General features: G+C 45.7%; 1 protein-coding gene across 1 annotated transcript; it reads left to right on the forward strand.

Annotated features, from left to right (window-relative positions):
- LOC137353463 (ras-related protein R-Ras2-like) lies at positions 1–25,539 on the forward strand. The gene is made up of 6 exons (XM_068019774.1): positions 1–196; positions 16,896–16,983; positions 18,426–18,528; positions 19,812–19,920; positions 20,014–20,132; positions 22,228–25,539. Exons 1-6 carry the CDS (start codon positions 98–100, stop codon positions 22,313–22,315), a joined length of 606 nt encoding a protein of 201 aa, XP_067875875.1. The 5' UTR covers positions 1–97; the 3' UTR covers positions 22,316–25,539.
- The last annotated feature ends 701 nt before the right edge of the window (positions 25,540–26,240 follow it).

Consider the following 26,240-nt stretch of genomic DNA (forward strand, 5'->3'; position numbering starts at 1 on the left):
CGGGGGCCGGAGTTCGTGGCTGAGCCCAGCCCCAGAAGCTGTGGCCCCGGTCTCAGCTTCGGTTCCTCATTTTCAGTTCGTTCTTGTGCTCGGAACGATGAACAGCAAAGACGGCAGCTCGCAGGAGAAGTACAAGCTGGTGGTGGTGGGAGGCGGAGGAGTCGGCAAGAGTGCACTCACTATCCAGTTCATCCAGGTAACTGTGTGGAAGGGAGACACAGGCGGAGAAAAAAAGTTTGGAAAAGTTTTGTTTTGCGCCTGGGGCCGGAGGAAACAGACTCGCCCGTGCTGAGAGTGAAGTTTAACAAATCATTTCATAAAATAGGTTTCAAATTCACTTCCTTTTTAAAAAAAAATCATTTTGAGCCGCCTCCAACTCCGCGATGTTGTTATCTCTGGTTTTTAAGCCTACCTGGGGAGGGGATTTAAACTTTCTTAAAGGGACCCTCCCTTGGTCTGTTCGTTCCTCTTGCGGACAGTGAGGATTTCGAAACGTTGCAGTTTGGGGGGGGGGGGCCCTTTCCCATTCAAAAGAGAATTTGATTTTTTAAAATTTAGAGTTCAATCTTTAATTCAGGGTTGTGAGTTTGGGGTGACATAATTTACTTTTTTAAGCAGTCGGGCTGGTTTCTGAAGAAGCATCACGATGATTGAGTGAGGTTAGTGGTTTGAGCTATCTTGTTGGGAGAAGATTAATGATGGTAATTTTCCAGTTAATGCCTGCCCCATGTTGTGGGTGCTTTGCCGTTGCCAGTTTCTTTCGCTTGTGCAAACTGAAAAATGTGAATTGGTAATTTTATTAATAGTGACAGTGTGACACTTGCTATTCTTTTGGTGGGCATTGCATTGCAGGACTGTTCTACTTGGTAGTCCATAATCACCCAGGCACATGCCAGAGATGTAAAGATATCTCTGTAACATCCTCCAGCCTTATAATAACTTCTATTTATATAGCATCTTTAATGTAACAAAACATCCCAAGACTCTTTACAGGAGCATTATAAAATAAAGTGAGACACTGAGCCTCAGAAGGAGATATTTGATCAGATGTCTGAAGGCTTGGTCAAAGAGGTTGGTTTTAAGGAATGTCTTAAAGGAGGAAAGTGAAGTGGAGAGGCAGAGAGGAGTAGTGGGGGTATTTCAGAGTTAAGGGCCTGGGCAACTGAATGGGCAGCCACCAATTGTAGAGCAATTTAAAACTGGGGATGTACAGGAGGCCAGAATTAGAGGAGTGCAGAGATCTTGTGGTGGTTTAGGGCTGGAGGAGATTAAAGAGATAGGGAGGGGCGAAGCCATGGAGGGATTTGAAAATACGGATGAGAATTTTTAAATCAAGATGTTGCTTGACTGGGAGCCAATGTAGGTCAGCGAGCACAGGGGTGATAGTGAACGGGACTTAGTGTGAGTTAACACATGGGCAGCAGAGTTTTGGATGATCTCAAGTTTAGAAAGTAGAATGTGGGAGACCAGCCAGGAGTGCATTGGAATAGCCAAGCCTCGAGGTAATGAAGGCATGGTGGGGGGGGTGGTTTCAGCAGCAGATGAGCTGAGACAGGGTGAAGTCGGGTGATGTCATGGAGTTGGAAATAGGGGGTCTCCGTGATGACCCTCCGAGATCTCTGCTCCTCCAATTCTGGCCTCTTACACATCCCTGATTTTCATCACTCCATCACTGGCATTTACACCTTCAGCAGCCTGGGCCCTAAGCTCTGGAATTGCCTCTCGCTACCTTTCCCCCCCACCTCTCTCCTTTAAAATCTGACTCTTTGACCGAACTCTGGGTCACCTGTCCTAATATCTGCTTATGTGGCTCGGTGTCAAATTTTGTTTGATAATTGCTCCTGTGAAGCAACATGAATGTTTTTCACTATGTTAACGGTGCTATCTAAAAGCAAGTTGTTGTTGACTTGAGAACTGCTAAATAGATGCTGGTTTAAGTTGATCGATTCCATGCCAACAAAACTTTGTTAATGCTCTTAACAAAAGGGACGGTTTATTGTGTATTGGTTATTGGTGAAACTGAGGTGGAACCAAAGGTGAGGTTGAAACAACAGGATATGCGGGGGGATCTGGCATAACCTCAGAAAACACAGGATGTTCAACAGCAGCTGAGCGAGAACAGACAGGTTCAACACTTAGGGTGGAGTCTCGGCACTTTGAATGTTCTTTTTCATGCTTCTGCGATTACCTCAGACAGGCTGCAGAAAATCTGCAAAGAAAATCTTTTCAGAGGAATGGTCTCCACCCAAAAACGCCAACCAGTCCTTGTCTCATTTTTAGAACTGCTGTACATTTCCTGTTTTTTTTTGGAATGATAATTGTACACACACAGTTAGGTCACACTGGCTGTGACCCTTGACCCATTCAGGATTTGGGCCTGTATCCCGTCAGGGTGGCAGGCTTCCAGTGACTGGATTCATAGGTTGTACTTGGGTGGGGAAGGGTTGTGCTCCCAGTTGAACAAACAAAGCTTTTTAGCACCTAGTTGGAAATAGAGAGCAGGCGATTACTGAGTTGCCACAGTCGAGTGTGAGAGTTGTTTTGTAAATGGTCATGCTGCACTCAAACTGGGAATTCACCCAGCTGTGCAGTTATAGATTCTGTCCTTCCAGACTTGGCAGGTATCTGGAGAGTGTGTTTTAATCTCTGCAACTCTTGCGGTGAAGGGCTGATTGTTGCAGGTCTGTCATCGATGGGAGTGATTTTTGAGGTGATTAAATAAGGTAATCTTTTAATGTGTCAGCTGTGGCTCACTTGGTAGCATTTATCACTCTGTGTCACAAGGTTCTGAGTTCAAATCCCACTCCAGGGCTTGAGCACAAAAATCAAGGCTGACCCTCCCATTGGTGTGCTGCACAGTCAGAGCGGCTGTCATTCAGATTAGACATTAAATCCAAAGCCCCCATCTGCTCGGGCAGATGTGAAAGATCCCTTGGTACTATTTTTGAAGAAGAGCAGGGGAGTTATCCCCAGTGCCCTTGCCACTGTTTATCACTCAGTCAACATCACTTAAAACAAATTATTTGGTCATTATCACTATTGCTGTTTGTGGGAGCTTGCTGTGTGCAAATTGGTTGCCGTGTTTCTTGCATTACGACAGTGATTACACTTCAAAAAACACTTGATTGGCTGTAAAGTGCTTTGAAACATTCAGCAGTTGTGAAAGGCGTTACATAAATGCAAGTCTCTTTCTTTCCCTCTTCCTCTCTCCCTCCTTTACACCAATGCGATTTATACCAAATGGAGCTCGTGATAACTCCACTGTCTGTATATTTAACTCTCACCAATTCCAATTCACCCCCCGTGTTCAATGACTTACATTGGCTCCTGGTCCGGCAAAGTTTTAAAATAAAACCAAAGTGCTGGAAATACTCAGCAGCTCTGGCAGCATCTGTGAAGAGAGAAACAGAGTTAACGTTTCAGGTCTGTGACCTTACATCAGAACAGGCATACAGTGCCTCAGTTTAACATATCGTTCATAAGCCGCCACTTCCCTGCAGCTCTCCCTCAGCACTGCACTGGGAATATCAGCCTGGATTTTGTGCTTGAGTCCAGAAGTGAGACTTGAACCCACAGCCTACTGACTCACAGGTGAGAGTGCGAGCCACTGAGCCACAGCTGGCCTTGTACTTGCTTGACATCCATGTACCTTGGCAGGGACCAATGGGGGAGTGAGAACCCTTGATGATCAGCTAACACAGCCCAGCTGAATGCTGACTCTCCAGCTTTTCTGGTCTTGTGACTCACTAAATAACATTTTTTAACTTTCTTTGCCTGCCCACATGCTGTTAATAACACTATCTCTTATCTAAAAGCTGGTTGGAGTTCTTTTAAGACTCCCATCAGCTGGGATATAGCAGTGTAGTCTAGTGGATAAGTAATCAAGAGCCTATGACATTCTCAGTTTGAGAATTTGAATTGAGTGTTTTTAAAAAAAAAAAAAGTTTGGAAATAAAAACCCAACTTTTTCTTATCAGTAAAAGTGACCATGAAGCTGCCGGATTGTCAAAAAATCCAACTAATCTTCTTTAAGGAAGTAAAGCTGCTATCCTGACCTGTTCTAGGCCGATATGTGACTCCAGTCCACCATTGTGTTTTTTTTATTCATTCATGGGATGTGGGCGTCACTGGCCAGGCCAGCATTTATCGCCCATCCCTCATTGCCCTTGAGAAGGTGGTGGTGAGCTGCCTTCTTGAACCGCTGCAGTCCATGTGGGGTAGGTACACCCACAGTGCTGTTAGGAAGGGAGTTCCAGGATTTTGACCCAGCGACAGTGGAGAAACGGCGATATAGTTCCAAATCAGGACGGTGTGTGACTTGGAGGGGAACTTACAGGTGGTGGTGTTCCCATGTATTTGCTGCCCTTGTCCTTCTGGTTGGGAGAGGTCGTGGGTTTGGAAGGTGCTGTCTAAGGAGCCTTGGTGCATTGCTGCAGTGCATCTTGTAGATGGTACACACTGCTGCCACTGTGCGTCGGTGGTGGAGGGAGTGAATGTTTGTAGATGGGGTGCCAATCAAGCGGGCTGCTTTGTTTTGGGCTCCCAACTGCCCTCTGAAGTGGCCTAGTCAGTCATAGCAACATAAGAGCAGGAGTAGGCCATTCAGCCCATTGAGTCACTCAAGTTTTATCATACCTCTATCAGCAGTTCACGGTGAAGACCCACTACCAGCTTCTCGGGGCAACTAGGGATGGGTAATAAATGCTGGCCTTGCCAGTGATGCCCATATCCTGAGACTGAAGGAGGGAGAAAAGTTCCCCTGGCAGGAGGTGCCAATGTGGGCTGAAGTGACTTTGCCCTTTTTTTTTAAATGTCGTTTTAATCTGGGATCTTACTGAGCTTGATCCTCATTGAGTTGAAAGCCAGCCCTAAATAGTAGTTACAAGTAACCTAACATAAAAGCAAAATACTGCAGATGCTGGAAATCGGAAATAAAAACAGAAGGTGCTGGAAATACTCAGCAGGTCTGGCAGCATCCGTGGAGAGAGAATCAGAGTTAACGTTTCAGGTCAGTGACCCTTCATCAGAACTGGCAAAGGTTAGAATTGTAATAGGTTTTATGCAAATAAAGCGGGGTGGGGGAAAAGAGAATAAAAGGGAGGTATTGAAAGGACAGAGGGGTCAGAGAGATTAACTGACAAGGAAGTCATGGGGCCAAGTCTAAGAGAGTGTGCTAATGGTGTGGTGTAGTTTACATGTCACCCTTGCTTGAGTGGTACAATTGAAGATTAACAGCTTCATTCATAGGCCTTTCTGTTTTTGGCTGAATGAAGGGTCGGAGTTTAATGCTCGTTAACTTTGGAACACAATGAGGCTGTATCCTGATAGAGCTGTTGTCTTCCTTTTTACGGTTTGGACAGGGAGATGGAGCTGTGCGGTCAAGTACTGAAAGTGCTGGAAACGCTGACTGCATAGTAAAAGGCTTTTCATTCCATCACTCCATCCAGAGCCCATGTGTGATTGTTGAATTCCGCTCTAACCCAACCACTTTTCATCAGCACTCCGTTCCTTTGCTATGAAAACAATGTCATGCAGTTGTGTTAATCTCAGACTTTCAATCCTCATAGAATTATAGAATAGAATAAGACAGAGGGTGGTCATTCTCCCCATCGGATCTTTGCCAGCTCTTTCGAAGAGCTATCCAGTTAGTCCCGTTTCCTTACTGAAGTATTTTCTCCTTCAAGTATTTAGTTCCAGTTTGAAGGCCACTATGGAATCTGTATCCAGCGCCCTATCAGGCATTGCATTCCAAATCCTAACCACACGTTGCATAAAAATAGTTCTTCCCCATGTTGCCTCTGTCACCTTTAAATCTATGGTTATCGATCCTTCAGCCATTGGAAAAATGTTCTCTTTGTTTACGCTATCTAAACCCTTCATAATTTTTGAATACCTCTATCAAATCTCCTCTTGACCTTCTCTGCTCTAAGGAGAACAACCCCAGCTTCTGCAGTCTGTCCTTGTAAGTATAATCCCTCATCTCTGGAACCATTCTAATTCATCTCTTTTGTACCCTCTTCAAAGCCTTAACGTCCTTCCTGAAAGTACAGTGTCCAGAATTGGGCCCAATACTGGAGTTGGTGCCGGACTAGTGTTTTGCATAGGATTGCCATAACTTCCTGGCTTTGGTACTCCAAGCCTCGATTTATAAAGTCCAGAATCCTGTATGCTTTATTAACTGCTTTGTAACCTGAACTGCCATCTTCTCGGCAGATGACAATCCAGTTCCCTTTAAAAGGTGTCAATTGATCCTAACCAATTGTGATAGCATAATGTGGCCCTAATATTCAATTCCACATTTGCTCTCTTCGCTTCCAGTCCATTTTGCTCTTCCTGCTGCCAATCCACCCTTTCTTTTCCCCTGCAGCGGATGCACCTCTCGGGTAAATGTGAAAGATCCCATGACACTATTTCGAAGAAGAGCAGGGGAGTTCTCCCAGTGTCCTGATCAATATCAAATAACACTTGTGGGATCTTGCTGTGTGTAACTTGGCTGCTGTGTTTCCTACATTGCAACAGTGACTGCACTTCAAAAAATGCTTTATTGGCTGAAATGTGCTTGAGATATTCTGAGGTTGGGAAAGACGCTATATAAATGCAAGTTTTTTTTTTAATTCTTGGTTTTCTCTATGGAACATTGATTTTTCTCCCCCCGATCTTTGTTTTATTCTCCTGTTGTGCACTAACGCAGTCACCAGTCTGTGCCCCAGCCATGCCAACTGTGGGTGAATGAGTGCATCAGTTCCCTGTCCCCTCTGAGCAGATGGAGATGGGTGAGCGAGTGGAATTAGGGTTGCTGGAATCCCTCCTTGACCTCTTCCCCACAGGAGGAAGGGGAATGCCTGGCCTCTGCACATCCTGCATGAATGAAGATGGGGCCTGTGTCCTGTTTTGTTCTGGAGAATTCTTTCTATTCCGGGCCCCACATCTACTGAAGCTCAGGTCTCCTGTTAGGGATACGGTCCGACGGTGCACCTCTCCTTTACCCTGCCGATTAATCATTTTGCTCTTACTCTCCAGCGCAGGGTCAGCAAATACCCATCAAGAGTAGTCACCCTGGCAGATTTCTGCCAAGTGCTGAGAGTGATTATGGTTCCCTTAACACCATTTCCCCAGGCTGAGCTCAACAAATCCATACCCACTGGGAACTGAACACTGGCACCTGAATGGCTCTGTACAAGCCCACCTGGCACATCGGCCTACTGCTGTACCCAGAAATAGGGCAATTTTACTCCTAAATTTCCCACATTTTGGAAATGGTTCCTTTTGTAGGTCCTGGGGTGGTGAGTCTACATTAAAGCCAGCAGTATTGTCTTATCCCAAGGCTGATTGGCTGTAATGAGAGATGCTCAGCCTTATGATTGAACTGCTGATCCCCATTCGCTGCTGCCTGTGACACAGTTTGTTTACATCATGCCTCTAAAAATAAATTCTTGCAACCAGTGGAGGCTTGTTATGTCCAAAGTTCCTCTACCGTGAAGCCGAATCTGTCTTCGCTCATGGACAATGTGAAGTGCTGGATGGTAAAGACGGAGGCGGACGGTTTGAGTTGCGGTCAGGGTGTTTTGGTCAGTCTGTAAACCCAATTCCACTCTTGAGAGTCTCCCATTACTGAGAGATTCCCGTACGTCGAGCTTCTGTTTGCCGGATATAGGAATATTTTTCTTGTCTCCTTTTTCCTCTTTCCCTCTCGTTCGCTCGTATGCTCACTTTGTCTGTAGGGTCAGTTTTGAGAGGAACTCCAGCATTGAAAATGTCTCCAACTTTATCACCCATTCTCTCTCCCCAGGATATTCTGTTTGTAAATTCCCAACAGCATAGGGTGTAGGTCATGTTTGCGGAAGGGAGAATAGAATTCTGAAATCCAGACCCCGTTCTTATACTTTTGAAGACCTGAGCCTTGGGAATAAATAGGCTGCAAGGTGTATAGAGAGCCATAGCATGCAAAGCCCCAGGTTCAATCTTTTGATGAGGCCAGACTGTGGTGATCGCTCTGGTTGATTCATCCACCAAGAATCTCCCTGTCTGCTCTTGCATGAGCAATCTGTGGCAAATTGGAGGCATGTCGAGTTCTGTCAGGGTCAGCTGGTGTGCTTGAGCTTTGGCTTGGTAGAAGCAATCCCGCCTCCTGAGTTGGCAGATGATCGTTTTGATCCCCACTCCAGACAGACTCACCCACTCATTTGTGTAGCCACCCCATAATAACACTGATAACGAGAATATTGTTGGGGGGGTGGTGGGGCACCATTATAGCTGCTAGGGCTGGGGAAGAGTGGTGACCTTGAATCGGAGTCTGTGCTGTAGCTTAAAATGAGAATCTACCATGTGTCTCATTTACACATTTGAAAAGGCAGGTAAGGCATGAATTCAGATTTAACGTTCAGATAAAACTAGGTGTTCATACAATAGGACAGCACAGAAAGAGGCCATTTGGGCCATCAAGTCTGTGCTGGCTCTGCAAAAAGCAATTCAATTAATCCCACTCCCTGTCTCTTTCCCCTTTTTTATTTATTTTTTCTCCTTCAGGTATTTATCCAGTTCCCTTTTGAAAGCTACTATTGAATCTATATCCTCCACTTTATTGTGCATTCCAAATCTGAACCACTTTTTGCATAACTTTTTTTCTCTCGTTGCCTCTGGTTCTTTTGCCAGTCAACTTAAATCATAGAATCATAGCAAGTTTACGGCACAGAAAGAGGCCACTTGACCCATCCATGCCCTTTGATTATCAACACTTCACCCAGTGGAAACAGTTTCTCTTTTATTTACTCTTATCAAAACTCTTCATGATTTGAACACCTCTATCAAATCTCCTCTTAACTTTAACTGCTCTAAGGAGAACAACCCCAGCTTCTCCAGTCTCTCCACATAATTGTAATCACTCATCCCTGGAACTGTTTGAGTAAATCTTTTCTGTAACCAGTCCAAGGTTTCACACCCTTCCTGTATCAGTACTGACACCATTCTCTCCCTTTGGGACATGAAGCAAATACATTCTTGCCTGTAAAGAGTGAAGTTCTGGGTTAGCCATCAAAACATTTTGTGTTGCCCCCTCTGGACGTACAAGTGGTCCATTCATCTCCCCAGCAATACCAGCCCAGTCGGCTTGCTGCATACTCTCAACCCAACTCTGTGACAAGCGGGCGCATGTCATGGTTTGCCATTGTCTAGAAGGTTCTTTGTTGGCTATGGCTTCTTGGTTTTTCATTACAGTAAGAAACTTTATATCCAACCAAGTTCTTCTATTTTAACAAATCTAACGGTATCACATTGGGTCCGTCCCTCATAATGAAACTTTTGGAGCTTTGCAGGTTTAATTACGTGCTGGCCGGTCTCCAGTAGGTTGTGCCACAATGAACCACTGACGAATTGCACCGCACAGAAGGGGGCCTTTCGGCTCATCATGTCTGTGCTGGGTCTCTGAAAGAACTATCCAAATTGGGGCCGTTTCCTCTTTCAAGTATTTATCCAATTCCCTTTCGAAAGTTACTATTGAATCTGCTTCCACCGCCCTTTCAGGGAGTGTTCCTTTTTTGTTTGTTTGTTTATTTCTGCGCATCGACGGAGAGGAGTTGGATGGGAGTAGTTTTTAATTTCTGACGCCCAGTGTCGGCATCAAGCACGCGGGTCAGTTACAGCTTAGTTAGATGACTTGGCCTGAACTCCACTTTAATCTCAAGATGCTCCTTACTGTACTGTAAGGAAGTTTTGTTACAATTGTGCAGGGCTTTGGTGAGACCACACCCGGAGTACTGTGTACAGTGTTGGTCTCCATATCGAAGGAAGGATATACTCGCCTTGGAGGTAGTACAGCGAAGGTTCACTCGGTTGCTTCCTAGGATGAGAGGGTTGTCCTATGGTATGTTAAGCAGAATGGGCCTATACTGTCTGGAGTTTAGAGGAATGGGAGGTGATTTCATTGAAACATACAAGATTCTGAAAGGGCTTGATAGGGTAGATACTGAGAGGTTGTTTTCCCTGGTTGGGGAATCTAGAACATGGGACTGGGAGGGGTGGGAGGTACAGTTTCAGGATAAGGGCTGATCATTTAGGATAGGGATGAGGAGAAATGTCTTCTCCCAGAAAGTTGTGAATCTTTGGAATTCTCTACCCCAGAGGGTTGTGGATGCTCAGTCGTTGAATATCTTCAAGGCTGAGATCAATAGAATTTTGGACTTTGAGGGAATCAAGAGATTTGAGGATAAGGTGAGAAAGTGGGCATGAGTCAAGGATCAGCCATGATCTTATTGAACGATGGAGCAGTTGTGAGGGGCTATATAGCCTACTCCTCCTCCTATTTCTTATGTTCTTAAGCTCTTGTTTACCAGTGTGACAACTCCACTTCCATCTTTGGTGATCCTCTATAGTTATCCAACTGGCCATTCTTTTAGAGAAAGAACTTGCATTTATATAGCGCCTTTCATGACTTCAAGACATCCCAAAGCGCTTTATAACCAATGAAGTACTTTTGAAGTGTAGTCGCTGTTGTAATATAGGAAATGCAATAGCCAATTTGCACACAACAGGCTGCTACAAACAGCAATGTGATAATGACCGGTAATCTGTTTTAGTGATGTTGATTTGAGAGATGAATATTGGCCTAGGATACTGGGGAGGACTGTGTGTGTGTGTATGTGCGCGCTGCCTCTGTCACCCTTCTTTTGTATTGGTGGAGGTCCTTTCTATGTGATCTGGCATTTATTTCAGCTGTTGACGCAAAGACACTGTGGTGGCTGTTGCATTTATCTTTCTCCGGTATCTTGGGGCCTCCCTCATTCAGTCTCTTGCTAATCCTGCTGATGCTGACAAAAGTTTCAGTCCTTCAATGATCTGGTGGCACAGAAAAGATAGTCTCCTTTGGCAAAAATCAGGCTTCATCTCATCGTAACGATGATCTGAGATAAACTTGAGGTCAGCACTCCCCGCTTCTTTGTGCAGTCTTTGCAGCGGGTGAGTGGAGCTGCACTGTGTTTTGAGGCCAGCTCCCTTGAGATGCTCCTTCCTATCTCCCTTTTGAAGTTTTGTTTGTGATTGGCAATGGAAATGCTGTTTGGCAACCCATCTTCTTTAGGAGGATCTGGAACATCCTCTACAATGACTCGCTCTTCAATGCTGGCACGTATTTCTTTCCAACCTTGTTTTTCTACCCTAGTCTCCTGAAAGTATTGACCCAAGTCAATTGGGGGCGGTGCAGTGCTTAGCACCGCAGCCTCTCAGCTCCAGCGACCCGGGTTCAATTCTGGGTACTGCCTGTGTGGAGTTTGCAAGTGCTCCCTGCGTCTGCGTGGGTTTCCGCCGGGTGCTCCGGTTTCCTCCCACCACCAAAGACTTGCAGGTTGATAAGTAAGTTGGCCATTATAAATTGCCTCTAGTATAGGTAGGTGGTAGGGGAATATAGGGGCAGGTGGGGATGTGGTAGGAATATGGGATTAGTGTAGGATTATTATAAATGGGTGGTTGATGGTCGGCACAGACTCGGTGGGCCGAAGGGCCTGTTTCAGTGCTGTATCTCTAAATAAAAAAATAAATAAAAAAAGTGGGTATGGGTGTTTGGGCATTGATCAAATGCCGCTCGTTAACCATGACTCAGTGGCAGGCGCATGACAACAGAGTTCACTCGATAACAACTGGAAGTGGGTTACCATCCCTCCAGGATTCCCCTGGAGTCTCCAGGAATTAAAGATTAATCTCCAGGTCATTGCTACGAGGAAACGGGGAAAAAAGTGATAGATTAGTTTTTTAAAAATTGTTTTTACCTTTTTTTTCTTGATATTCTATTAGTTGTAAAAATAACGGAGGTGGCATAAAGAGGCTGTTCGACTGACATCATCCAGTTGGTTAATGAAGAGTCTGTTTGCTTTCTAATTGGCTACAGGAAAGCGGGGGTGCAGTGAGTCTGGCATGTGGAGTGACCAATGGCGGGAGTGTGGGGGAGGGGCAGTCGGAGGTGGGAGGTCATGCGATGGAACCTCCAGGTATATGTCCAATCAGAATTGGCATCCCTACCTTGTCATGGATTTGAGTGGGACTATAGTGGGTGGAAGGGTGCATTTGTAAGCAGAGAGCCCCCATTACTCCCCTCCCCCCCCCACCACCCCTGCCCCCAATCCTCCTGTGCCTTGTGTTGGATGTGAGTAATTCTGGAGAAGATACCGGAAGATTACACTGGGAATGTTGATCATTTCCACGTGTAGTTGGACTTCCTTTTCAGAGTTCCCTGTAAATACGCCTCTCCTCTTGTATTTTTCTGGAGTTATGTCATGGTTGAAGCATGTTTTTTTTAACATGATTTTATGTCCCTTCTGTTCCCATTTGACATCCAGTCTCTAACAGGCCTTGCCCTGTTAAGGCAGCAGTCCTGGGGAAACCCCTATCCATGATTCGGCTTGCAAAGAAAGGACTTCCGTTTCTGTAGTGCCTTTCATGACCTCCGGATATTCCAAAAGTGTCCCGTAGCCAATGAAGTACTTTCAAAGTGTAGTCACTGTTGTAATGTAGGGAAAGGTGGTAGACAATCTGTGCACAGCAAGCTCCTACAAACAGCAGTGAGATAAATTACCATTATATGATGTTGGACATCAGGGAGAATCCACTTGCTCTTTGATAAGGCCATGGGATCTTTTACATCTACCCGAGAGGGCAGATGGGACCTCAGCTCAACATCTCATCTTAAAGACAGCACCTTCAACAGTGCAGCACTCCCTCGGTACTACAGAGATGTTGGCCTGGATTATATGCTCGAGTCTATGGAGTGGAGCTTCCCATTAAGCCACAGCTGGCACCTTTAGTGGGATTCAGTAATGTGTTACCAAACTATTCTTTATTGGAAGTGTATTTTAGCTTTCTGCTCTTCACGTTGTTAGAGGCAATATATGTTGCCTTGCAGTGCCTTGTCCAACTGTGGGGCACCCAGGCAGACTGTGAGTGAAGGGCTATGGGAGGTGCTAGGTTCCAACCCTGTTGGGGTCTTGCTGTGAGATGCGGGCAGGAAAATGTGTTTCTCTGTAAATTCCCCACCCTATCCTGTTGTGAAACTAGTGTGTGCGTGTGTACAGTAAACCTCAAACCCATGGCATCAGATCACAATCACAGAATTGTTTAAGTGCAGAAGGAGGCCATTCGGCCCATCACGTCTGCACTAGCTCTCTGAAAGAGCAGCTCCCTCAGTTCCATTCCCCCACCTTCTCTCCATAACGCTGCACATTCTTCCTTTTCATATAGCTGTCTAATTCCCTTTTGAATGCTTCAATTGAACCTGCCTCCACTACATTCTCAGGCAGTGCATTCCAGACCATAACCACTCGCTGCGTGAGAGAGTTTTTCCTCATGTCACTTTTACTTCTCTTACCAAATATTTTAAATCTGTGCCCTCTCGTTCTTGATCCTTTCATGAGTGGGAACAATTTCTCTCTATCTACTCCGTCTAGACCCCTCTATCAAATCTCCTCTCAGCCTTCTCTTCTCCAAGGAAAACAGTCCTAACTTCTCCAATCTATCTTCATAACTGAAATTCCTCATCCCTGGAATCATTCTCCTGAATCTTTTCTGTACTCACTCGAATCCCCTCACGTCTTTCCTCAAATGTGGCGCCCAGAATTGGATGCAGTATTCCGGCTGAGGCCAAACTTGTGTCTTTTACAAGTTCAACATAACTTCCTTGCTCTTGTACTCTATGCCCCTGTTAATAACGCCCAGGATACTGTATGCTTTATTAACTGCTCTCTCAACATGTCCTGCCACCTCCAATGACTTATGCACATATACACCTACGTCCCTCTGCTCCTACAACCCCTTTAGAATTGTACCCTTTACTTTATATTGTCTCTCCGTGTTCTTCCTACCAAAATGAATCACTTCACATTTCTCTGCATTGAACTTCATCTGCCACCTGTCTGCCCATTCCACCAACTTGTCTATGTCCTGATGAACCTGAGTCTGCAACATGTGGTGAACGCGTGTTACATCAAAGTATTATCAAATACATTCCCTTATCCCGTCCATGAACGTGAACTCATCCAACACTCTGCTGCCCTAACTTGCACCAAGTCCCGTTCACCCATCGCCCCTGTACTTGCTGACCTATATTGGCTCCTGGTCCAGCAACTCTTCAAATTTAAAAATTCTCATTCTCGTGTTGAAAATTCCTCCATGGTCTCCCCTCCCTGTCTCCGGAGCCTCCTTCAGCTCCACAACCGTCTGATATTTCTGTATCTCCAATTCTGGCCTCATTTACATATGAGTATATGTATGCATATGTCATATGCATCTCCCACTCTTTCCATCCACCCGCCCAGGCCCGAAACACAATTCCCCTCCCTAAAATTCTCTGCCTCCTTTTAAAATGCTGCTTAAAACCTACCTCTTTGAGCAAGCATTTGGTTACCTGAACTAATGGCTGCTGCTTTTGGCTCTGTGTCAAGCAGTGTTTGATAACGCTGCTGTGAAGTGCCTTGGGCCATTTTACTATGTAAAAGGCGCTATAGAAATGCAGGTTGTTTGTCTCAGTAATTTCAAGCTTCTCCATGTACAATAAATGATCTGAAAGAGAGACTTTCATTTCTATAGCGTCTTCCACAACCCCAGGGGCGTCCCAAACGCTTTACAGCCAATGAAGTACTTTTTGAAGAACCCACAACCTTTCTGACGCAGAGGCGAGAGTGCTTCCCATTGAGCCACAGCTGTTATAGTGAAGTTACATGGCCTGTGTGGTAGCCTTGGTTTGTGCAGCTTGGTCTCAATCTTGTGATTATATCCACACTGCCTGTAGACTGGGTTCTCTCTTCAACTCACTGCAAATCTTGGTCCTTTCCATGAAATGCGCATTGTCCAGTGTGCAACTGACCAATGCAGATTGGCAAGATTGGTTTTGATACCCAGTGTGTTGGCTCATCTGTCAGTGGAGTGGCGTGGGAGAGCCCTGGAACAGGGAAGAGGTCTGGAGGAGAGAGTGGGACAATACGGATATCTGACACTTTGTCAGTGTATCTGAGTGTACAGCCCAGTGCTTTGAATGTTTTTTTTGTTCACGAATATGCTCACACAAGATTTCCAATGAACAGAACAATGAAGAAATGTCCTCTGCGACAATAGCTACATCTTCCTTTGAGCAGCTGATGCCATCTTTCAGATGTTTTTTTATTTTTTATTTATTTATTTAGAGATACAGCACTGAAACAGGCCCTTCGGCCCACCGAGTCTGTGCCGACCAACAACCACCCATTTATACTAATCCCAAATTAATCCCATGTTCCCTATCACATCCCCACCATTCTCCTCCCACTCACCTACACTAGGGGCAATTTACAATGGCCAATTTGCCTATCAACCTGCAAGTCTTTGGCAGTGGGAGGAAACCGGAGCACCCGGCGGAAACCCACACAGTCACAGGGAGAACTTGCCAACTCCGCACAGGCAGTACCCAGAATCGGACCCGAGTCGCTGGAGCTGTGAGACTGCGGTGCTAACCACTGCGCCACTGTGCCGCCCCCAAAGTGACCAGACCCTGACAACATGTCGCTGTTTGCCGTGGTGCTGGGGGTCTGCTCGTTTGCAGGGGTCCCTGACTCTGTTGCTCCCACTGTCGGTCACTCCCATTTGAAGGAGGGGGTGGGGTGTGAAGGAAGGGTTGTGCCCCATGTGGAAATGATTGCTACCCTAGAGAAAGTCGGTCGTCTTTCCTCCAGTTGAGCAGTCAGCTTGTTGGCCTTGAAGGGAAATGGCTCATTGATGACATCTTGAGTAGTCAGTCACTGTCAGGAAGTGAGTTGGCAGAGGGGATGAAATTGGGAAAATATGAAAGTGCTATTTATGGTCACACAGTATTATTAATAGTAATTCAGTTAATCGGCAAGGCTGTGTCGGGAACGCCTGCTAATTTAGCTGCTTTTATCACTTGCGAAAGTCTTGCTCTTAGTTTGAATCATTTTACACAAGGTTTCTGTGTGAGTTAGCGAGAATGGATGTTAACTCAACAGCTTAAATTGGCTAAAAATGAGGGGGGGGGTGGGGGAAGAAACCCTTCAGCTAAAGGGAATCTGACTGGAGAAGTGATGGAGATCGGTAACTGTAATAAGATATTGATTGTTCATAGACAGGGTGTCAGCACTCACCTCTGATTCAAAACGTTGTGGGTTTGAGCCACACTTCAGAGACTTGAGCATAAAATCAAGGCTGACTGAGTGCAGTACTGAGGGAGTGCTGCACAGTTGGAGGTGCTATCTTTTGCATGAGATGGTAAACCAAGGCCTCATTTGCCATCTCTTGTGCAACATAAAAGACTCCATGGAGCTATTTGAAGAACAGGGGAGTACTCCCTGGTGTCCTGTCCCATATTTATCACTCAACCAATAACACTTTGTAATAAATAAATAAATAACTGGTCATTATCATATTGCTGTTTGTGGGATCTTGTGTGCTGTGTGTTTCCTTACACGACAACAGTGACTGCACTTCAGAAGTACTTCATTGGCTGTAAAGCACTTTTGGGACATCCTGAGATTGTGAACAGTGCTTTGGAAATGCAAGTCTCTCTTTACAGACGTTTTCTTCAGCCTCTGTTGTATCTCGGACTGATATGAAAGTGTTGACAACTGCGCTGCGCGATGTGGAAGAGGGGCTCCGCTGGTAGAAGTGGAGTTCTCCAAAGTATAAATGCAGTAATTCTTTTCTGAGTGCCAATTATGAGATTGGGGCAAGAGCCAATGTTTCATAACATTTTGAATATTTAATTGTGAGGGCCAGTATTGCGACATCAGTGCTGCTGTTGGCCACTAGTTAGTTCTGTTCTGAAATAGTGACTGTCTGCAAGCTGTAGCTGATAAGCTAGCAAATCCAAGGCAAGGAAATCATCTCTCTTCATTCGCTGTTTAAATGTCGACCTGTTCTTTTGATTTCAGTCCTATTTTGTATCTGATTATGACCCAACCATCGAGGACTCCTACACCAAGCAATGTGTCATCGATGAGAGGGCAGCACGGCTGGACAGTAAGTTACACAAGTTGTGATGCATAATTCCAAGTATGGGCATAGAGGGTGGACCTCTTCACTGCCTGTCTCAAATTGCCCATCTGCCATCTGGTAATTTTTTTTAATATAACTGAGTGGCTTGCTCGGCCACTTTGACAACAGTGGTTAACATAACAAAACATCCCCGAGGCACTTCACGGGTGTGTCATCAAAACATTTGTTAGCAGGCCAATAAGGAGATATTAGGACAGGTGATCGCTTGGTCAAAGAGGTAGACTTTAAGGAGAGACTTGAAGGAGGAGAGGGAGAATGAAAGGTTTTAGGAAGGAAATTTCAGAGCTTGGGGTCTTGGCGGCCAAAGACATGGCCACCAATGGCGGGACGAAAAAAGTGGGTGATGCGCAAGAGGCCAGGATTGGAGGAGTGAAGGGACCTCGGAGGGTTATGGAGCTAGAGGAGATTACAGAAGTAGGGAGGGGTGTGGCCATGGAGGAATTTGAACGCATTCTATGACTTGAGGGCAGGCTTAGTTAATGATTATTTCCAATGTTGCCCATGAGCGGTCGCGAGTGAGGTGACTTGATGTCAGTGTGTTGGGTATTTATATTCCAGCATGTACATGGGTGCAAATTGACATTTGTACTTTGTTGGGGTGGGGAGGGGATTGTCTCTCCAATCAGGAGCTAGATGCTTTCTTTTTTTACATGCATGAATCTGAGCCTGATTGCGATCATGACATTAAATGGAAACCTTTTCCTTGCATGCACGGAGTCTCTTCCTAAATCCTCGTTCAAGTACTGAACACTGTGTCTGTCTGGACTTGTTCATGACGAATGACCACGTGTATAGGACACCAGAGTGCTCCTGGCCCAGGTGGAACTGTATCCCAGTAACAGTCACTCCCCTCAGGCGAGGAGGTAGGGGGAAATGATTGAGGGGAAAGAGAGAGGGGGGGGGGGGGGGTGCAGGGAAAAAAACACAGCAGTTGAGAAACTCAACCTTTCCCTTTTTTTTTGTTTGTTTGTTTTAATATTTCTGGCCATTTCTTTCTCTCCCTGCTGGTTTTGCGAGAAAGCAGAGGGGGAGGAAAGTGTAGATTTGAACGAGCGAGTCAGGCTGAGACTTGATTTTGGGCCCCAGTTGGCAACAACCTGTTAATCATCAAGGAGGATTCCGGTGTGGTCCTAGTGCCTGATCACACGATGCATAGTTTAACCATGAAGGAATTTTAATTCTGTCAGTATGGGGTAACTTCCTTAGTTGTAACTATGGAAACCATGTCTAAAACTTGCCTGTGCTGGTACGCACTGTGTAAACTTGTGAAAAGAAAAGTCCCCTGCGGACTTAAATATATTAAATACTTTCCTGATGAGGAAGTATTCTTTAGTGCTCGCTTCATTAATTTTTGATTTTTTTTGTTTTCCCCTCTCCCTCACTTTCCTACTTTTTCAAAAAAAAAGTTTTGGACACTGCTGGGCAAGAGGAGTTTGGAGCCATGAGGGAACAGTATATGCGCTCGGGTGAAGGCTTTCTCCTCGTCTTTGCCATCAATGATCGGGGAAGGTAGGATGTTCAATATCTTTTTATCAAAATGCTACATTGAGAATTTCCCCAGTAACCTGGCTGGTGATTGGACTGTCCATATGATACTGAGCCATGGAGACCTGGAAGGTGCTTGGTTCACTCACCCAGTCTGTGCCAGTCAGGGCACAAATAGAGTTTTCCCCTTGGTTTGGGGTGGTGGAGGCACCGAAAGATGGAGAGCGTGGTGAAACTTCTAGATCAGGAAGGGAGATGAGGAGAGATTTTTTTTTCATGGAGTTGTCGTGATCTGGAACACTCAACCTGAAAAGTTGGTGGAAGCTGATTCCATAAATAATTTTCAAAGGGAGTTGGATAGCTGCATGAGGATGAGGAACTGACAGGCTTACACGCACAAAGCAGGGTTGTGGGACTGAGCACCACTGCTCTTTCAAAGGGCCAGCACTATCGAATGGCCTCCTTCTGTGCTTTTCATTCTATGAAATAAACCAGAACTTCTGATTAGAGTTCCCAACTCTGATTGACCATGCTCCTGGAGGTTTCATCACATGACCACACGCCTCCAGTCACCTTGCCCCCACACTCCTGTCATTGGTCATCTATTCTCCCACCCCTCCATGCCAATTGGAAAGATTCATTACTTAAATGAATGGTTCTTGATTCAGTCAAACAGCCTTTTACCCTGCAGACTCAGCCCCAATCTCTCAATATTGTTAGAGCTGCTAAACAAATGTTCAAAGAAAATGGAAGGAACACATTTGTGTTTCGAATGCCCCTATGATTTTTCTCCCAAGGGTTTGAGATTGCAGCACTGTCCTGGAGATGAATCTTTAATTCCTGGAGACTCCAAACCAATCCTCGAGAGTTGGCAACCCTCCATCCAATAGCGATCCACAGAGCTCCACTGCCATACGTCTGCATGTGGATTGGGCTTGTTGAGCAGCCCATCTGCCAACTTGCTGGTCTGTGTTCGTACTTGAAGGACAGCTAGTTGCGTGAGGTGGGAAAGTGAGCAGTGCCTGTGGGGGCTGTAACCCCACTGTGAGTCTACACTTTCAGCAAAGGGAGGAAAATTGGAAGGGAGAACAGGAAGGTTGTTCTCTAGAATGATGTCTAGTTGCTCCTCACAGTTTGCAGTTGGCCACCACAAGATCCAGCCAAGCCATTCCTCGGCCTTCCTTCACCACACGGACTGCAGCAGCTCAAGAAGGTGGCCCACCAGCTCCCGAGCCTAGTGGCCTTTCCAGTGATGCCCACACTTTTCAAGAATTAAATTCAGAAATAAATCATTCTTCTTTTTGCAGTTTTGATGAGATTAGTAAGTTTCACCGCCAGATTCTCCGAGTGAAGGACCGAGATGAATTTCCCATGATCCTCATTGGGAACAAAGCCGACCTTGAGCACCAGCGACAGGTGAGTAACACTAGGGGTGGAAGGTCAGGGTGTGGGGCAGTGGTGGGGTTTCTTTAATAAATAACCACCTGTCCTGTGCTCGTTGTACTGTAGGTGATGAAAGAGGAGGCAGAGAATCTCGCCCGGCAGCTTAAAGTAACCTACTTGGAGGCCTCTGCAAAAATCCGATTGAATGTAGACAACGCATTTCACAATCTAGTGCGAGCAATTCGGTAAGCTCGTTACTTGCTCTCTCAGAAAGATGCTATACTAACATAATATTAAAAGCAAAATACTGCAGATATTGGAAATCTGAACTAAAAACAAGAAACGCTGGAAATACAGCAGGTTTGGCGGGATTTGTGGAGAGAGAAGCAGAGTTAACATTTTCAGGTCTGTGACCTTTCATCGGAACTGGCGAAGGTTAGAAATGTAAAGGGTTTTTAGCAAATAAAGCGGGGGGTGGGGCAAGAGATAACAAAAGTGAAGGTGTTGCTAGGACAAGGTCATGGAGAATAACTGACCAGAAGGTCATGGAGTAAAGGCAAACAGTATGTTAATGGTGTGCTGAAAGACAACGCGTTAGTACAGAGAGAGTGTTAATGGACAGAAAAATGAACAGCCCTGGCCCAAAGCACAAACATGACAAAACAGTGGGCAGGCACATGGTTAGAAAAATTAATGATGAAACAAACTAAAATCTATTATAATATATTAACAGTCGGTTCCAATGGGTTAACCATGTGACATTCAACAACAAGTTGCATTTATAGAGTGCCTTTAACTTAAGTAAAATGTCCCAAGGCACCTCACGGTTGAGTTATCAAACAAAATTTGGCACCGAGCCACATAAGGAGATATTCGGACAGGTGACCAAAATCTTGGTTTTAAGGAACATCTTTGAGGACAGAGAACGAAGCAGAGAGGTTTAGGAAGGGAATTCCAGTGCGTAGGATCTAGACAGCTGAAGGCACAGCCACCGATGGTGGAACAGTTAAAATCGGGGATGCATAAGAGGACGGAATTGGAAGAGATCTCGAAAGGTTATGGGCCTGGCGGAAGTTACAGAGTTGGGGAAGGATGAGGTCATACAGGGATTTGAAAACCAGAATGAGAATTACAGAATTCAGAAAGGCCAATATCTTTTGCATCACCTCATCACATTGCTTAAACTTTTCCTGAGCATCCTGTAATGAATCAACTATGAAGCAGAGCCATGGTTAGATGGGCAGGCACTGAATGCATTTCAAAGGAAACCTTTGTACGTGAAGTAACATTTGTGCCACTTAAGTGTCAGGAAATGACGATCACCAATAAATGGCGATCTAACCATCTCCCCTCGACCTTCAACAGCATTACTACTGCTGAATCTGCCACTGTCAACATCCTGGGGCTTGCCATTGATCAGAAACTGAGCTGAACAGTCACATAAATACTGTGGCTGCAAGAACATATCAGAGGCTGAGAATTCAGCAGTGAGTAACTCACCTTCTGACTCCCCAAAGCCTGTCCACAATCTACAAGGCACAAGTCAGGAGTGTCACACTTGCCTGGATGAGTGCAGCTCCAACAACACTCAAGATGTTCGACATCATCCAGAACAATGTAGCCCTCTTGATCGGCACCTCATCCGCCACCTTCAATATTCAATTACTCCACCACTGGTGCACAGTGGCAGCAGTGTATACCATTTACAAGATGCACTGCAGCAACGCACCAAGACTCCTTCGACAGCACCTTCCAAACCCGCGGCCTCTTCCGCCTAGAAGGACAAGGGCAGCAGTTGCGTGGGAACACCACCACCTGCAAGTTCCCGTTCAAGTCACACACCATCCTGACTGGGAACCATATCGCTGTTCCTTCACTGTCGCTGGGTCAAAATCCTGGAACTCCCTTCCTAACAGCACTGTGGGTGTACCTACCCCTCATGGACTGTAGCAGTTCAAGAAGGCTTTCACCACCAACTTCTCGAGCAATTAGGGATGGGCAACAAATGCTGCCCTTGCCAACGATGCCCACATCCCATGAATGAATTAAAAAAAAAATGAAGAACTTTTAAAACCTATCTGAGAGGGATTTGTGAGGGTTTACTCTTTAACCTGGGAAGATTCAGTTCTACTGGTCTGTACCAAAGATGCTGACTGGAATGGTTTTGAGGTTTCCTGTTGACATCCCTTTTTTCTCGTCTCTCTCACTGGCACGCTCTCCTTTTTTTCTCTCCTGCTCGCGCGTGCACACTCTCCCACTTTTTGTTTCTCCCCCCACCCCCCGCCATGTGACAATTTTAATGGCCAAGTGTCTTGACTCCTTTTCATTTGTTCCCCACAGGAAATTTCAGGAACTCGAGAGTCCGCCTAGCCCACAACCCCACCCACGGGAACAAGATTCTAGCGGGTGCCCGTGCGTTCTCCAGTGACACTTCCACGTCTTTGGCGGCGAGTTAGCTTTGCTCCGAGCCGGCCCGGGTGTGTCTGGTCCTCCTTCCTCCACGGCATCAACTGACTTCTCTTTCCCTTGCATTTCGTGACCACCATTGAATGACTGAAGCCATGGGCCTCGCCTGTTCCAAATGACACTTGGATAGCTCAGTCAGGTGACCGAGGGCCCACAGCTGGAGTTAGTTTACTGACTTGTCTATTTTTCTAAACTATTGATTTCTAAAACCTCTTAAAATTTAGTTTTGAGAATCTTCCTTTGTGTTGTAGTGCTGCGGACCAGGGAAGCCATTTTGGAAACCGAGACCCGGCGGGAGAAGGTTTGGGGTTTTTGCACTGTAGCTGTGTCGAGGGTGGAGTTAGGGGACATCAGCTGAGGTTAATCTTGTCCTACTGTAATTGACACTATGGGTGTGCGTGGTTAATTGTGTTTTCACTTGTTTTGTTGTCTTCGTCAAAGGGGAGTGTCTAAATCACACACTTCATGAGAGCGCACAGAATGGGTCAGGACGACTGCTGACCAGGACTGGTTGGCTAAGCAGTGTCTGAGCACCCCGGTGACTTGGTTGGTTGAGGTGTGAAATGAGTGGAAACAGACCTATGCAAAACTGTTTCCACATTGTCACTTAAATTCAGAGTCTCAGTTGGAAGGGCTACACATGGGAAGTGGAAGATGGGACACTGTGAGCTTGTGGTACATTATTGGAGCAGAGTAGATGGAACTTTGCTCTGTACTCGACCATACCCGGCTTAACCCGGGAGTGCTTCACACTGACACTGGGTCACTGAAGTGGTTCCTTTCCCCATCACCATCATCGTCTCGCCTTAAAGGACAATTGCAGGTGCTACAAGGGAAGAACCAGGCTGGTTCCTGATTTGAGAAAGGTCTGTACCAGGTTGGTCCTGGCCAAGGCTGTGGTAGCAACACTACAATTGCCCTCAGCATCTCTGGATAGAAAAAGTGCTCCTGATCAGTACTTGGTGGTTTGTGTGTGTACGCGCGTATGAGAAGTCTTCATAGAGGGGTGATCATTGCATGCAGTAGACTTGTAGGGAGTGGAGGCCTTTAATTTAGTTATTACGATGGCAAATTGGCTGAGCTTCCCCAGTCTGTGACCCGTGTCTGCCTCAGCCTGGTATTTTGGATGTCGTTTATGTTCACTTGTAGCTTGGTGCTGATGTTGGTGCTCAAGAGTAAATCCATATAAAACGGGATTCCTTTCCACTTCCCGCCCAACCCAGTACTGCTGCCTTTTGCTGGATTAACCGTCCGCCGCTGTGAGACTGGGGCAGGTGGGACTGCTGCTTTCCCCCAAGTGGGTAAATGTTTTTCTGTGATTTTTGCCTTGAAGTTTCTGCTGGTTGTTTTAGTTATCTGTTCCTCAGCCCCGGTACGTTCGCTGGTCTGTTTGTATGTTAGTCTGTGGGATTCATGCATCCTCTCCACTCCCATTCCCCATCTTCCCATCCAGGAGGGGGCCAAATACTCTTGCCCACCCTTATCCCCACCCCCCTGCACCTGGCTAGGACATTAATGCTAAGCTTGTCCAAGGTAGGTTTGTGCTCTGTCAAGGCAATTTCATTTTCATCCCTCTTTCCCTGACAATTCAACAGAGACGACAAAATCCGCGTGACTAGTTGGTCAGGAGTTGGAGAGTGGGGGAGTCTCCCAGTGCAAATTCCAGACATTCCTGCACTTCTAGCCTGGAGTATCTTTGTAACAACCTCTGACCGAGCTTCAGGACAAGTGATTGTGACATACTTAAACTCCTAAACCCAGTTTCCTCTGTATCGGGAACACTGTGGAGCTGGCCAGTGTTGTCTAACATGTTATCCCCATGTGGCTAATTGCGGGGGAGTCCAGATTGGATGATTGATTTGTAAATGGGGGGGGGAAAAAAATGTGTAACAGACCCTAATGGTCATTGTGGATCTCAATATTTGCATGGCATATACACATCAACTTTAAACTTTTTGTGCACTTGTTGGTAAGGTGAAATGCAGAGTGTGTGAATGTGTTTTTTGATCAATGTGAGTGCTTCATCTCCTTACTGAATGGTGGGAGATGTTAAGTAAATCTACACGTGTAAAGTATGTTTTTCTGTATTGTGTGTGTAATGTGGCTTTCACTAAAATTGATGCATGTGGTTAAAACAATGAGCAACTTCTATTGGACAAGATTGGTGTAGGCTTGGAATGGAACTAACTCCAATAATCACTACAGACTCTCTGCAGCATTGACGTTCGAGAGAAATGGGACTGGTTGTGTATTGTTTGATATGGAAAGGGTATAAAATTCTCCTGTAACACTCCACTGGTGACTCTACTTGACTATAAGTGCACCATCTTCCCCAGCGAGACTAGGTGAGGCATTTGTGTGTTGAGAACAACTTTCCAAGTCCGAGAAGCCGTGATGCCCTCGGTGTTTGAATAGCTGCCACGCTCGCAGGTGAAGTTTGGCTCTTTAGCTGGACTGGTGGCCAATGACTGGAACCATCTCGCAGAGTGTCAATGGCTTCAAGAGGGAGGGGACTTTTATTTTTTTTAAACTGTGGAATTTGGTAATCTATTCAAGCGAAGGAGAAAATGGCCCATTCTTCTGATGGGAGAAATTGGAGGTGGGTTAATTGACTTATTCCCCAGCCTGGGGATTTTTCCTGGCGCGAGACGATAATCATTGCTCTCTGTTGGAAGGTGAGCTCGTTCCAGAAGTATGAGGTGGCAACACAATTGTCTCCTCTTTCAACACGGGGCCAAGGACTTGAGGGGAGTGGGGTGAGAACACACCCAGGCTCCAGCATTGAGCTGTTTAATGTTTAATCCAGGGATGCCCACGTGTGTGAGGCCAGGTGCGAGAAAATGGCTGCTCCTCTGTTTCTGGGATGTCCACCAGTCGTCTGTAATGGAGTGCCTCACCCCTCACCCCTCACTTTACCACAATAAGATGGTAGCTTCCTCACCTTGACGAGGAGCTGCAGCCCCACCATCCATTTCTGCAACAGTATTTGCAGTCCTCCTGCACGGTGGCTGTAAGTGATGTTGGCTGCTGTAGGCCTTTTTTTAAAAAAATTTTAATCGTTTGTCTTTAACTATTAGATACTGGCTTTTAATGTACAGTTAGAGGTACAATGTGTTTACTGGCTGGGGTGTAGTCCCCTCACTGTAAATGTTCATTCAAAATAATTAAAAGTACATTTTTAATAAACTTTATTTGCTTGTTTGATGTAAACGTAGTAGAAATGATTACTGTGCATCCCACAGAATTGTTACAGTGCAGAAGGAGGCCATTCAGCCCATCGTGTCTGCACTGGCTCTCCGAATGAGCAATTCACCTAATGCCACTCCCCCGCCTTCTCCCCGGAACCCTGCACATTCTTCCTTTTCAGATAACCGTCTAACTCCCCTTTGGCTTGATTGAACCTGCCTCCACCACACTCTCCGGCAGTGCCTTCCAGAACTTAACCACTTGTTGCGTGAAAAAGTTTTCCCTCATGTCACTGTTACTTCTTTTAACAATTACTTTAAATCTGTGCCCTCTTTTTCTCCATCCTTTCACGAGTGGGAACAGTTTCTCTCTATATATACTCTGTCCAGAATACCTCGATCACCTCTCAGCCTTCTCTTCTCCCAGGAAAACAGTCCCAACTTCTTCAATCTATCTTCATAACTGAAATTCCTCATCCCTGGAAACATTCTCTTGAATCTTTTCTGTTCTCTCTCCAATGCCTTCACCTCTTTTCTAAAGTGTGGCTCCCAGAACTCATGCATTATTCCAGCTGAGGTCGAACTTATACAAGTTCAGCATAATGTCCTTGCTCTTGTATTCTATGAGCATATAAATAAAACCTAGAATCCTGTTTGCTTTATTAACTGCGCTCTCAATCTGCTGTGCCACCATCAATAATT

The sequence above is a fragment of the Heterodontus francisci genome, chromosome 41, assembly GCF_036365525.1.
Source record: "Heterodontus francisci isolate sHetFra1 chromosome 41, sHetFra1.hap1, whole genome shotgun sequence".
Lineage (NCBI taxonomy): Eukaryota > Metazoa > Chordata > Chondrichthyes > Heterodontiformes > Heterodontidae > Heterodontus > Heterodontus francisci.

What these genes read in the sequence shown, in the direction of transcription:
- LOC137353463 (XM_068019774.1), top strand. Translation starts at nt 98, where the DNA reads ATGAACAGCAAAGACGGCAGCTCGCAGGAGAAGTACAAGCTGGTGGTG. An exon ending in GAGGGCAGCACGGCTGGACA is followed by an intron (nt 16,984 to 18,425) that starts GTAAGTTACACA and finishes TCAAAAAAAAAG; the next exon opens with TTTTGGACACTGCTGGGCAA. An exon ending in ACCTTGAGCACCAGCGACAG is followed by an intron (nt 19,921 to 20,013) that starts GTGAGTAACACT and finishes GTTGTACTGTAG; the next exon opens with GTGATGAAAGAGGAGGCAGA.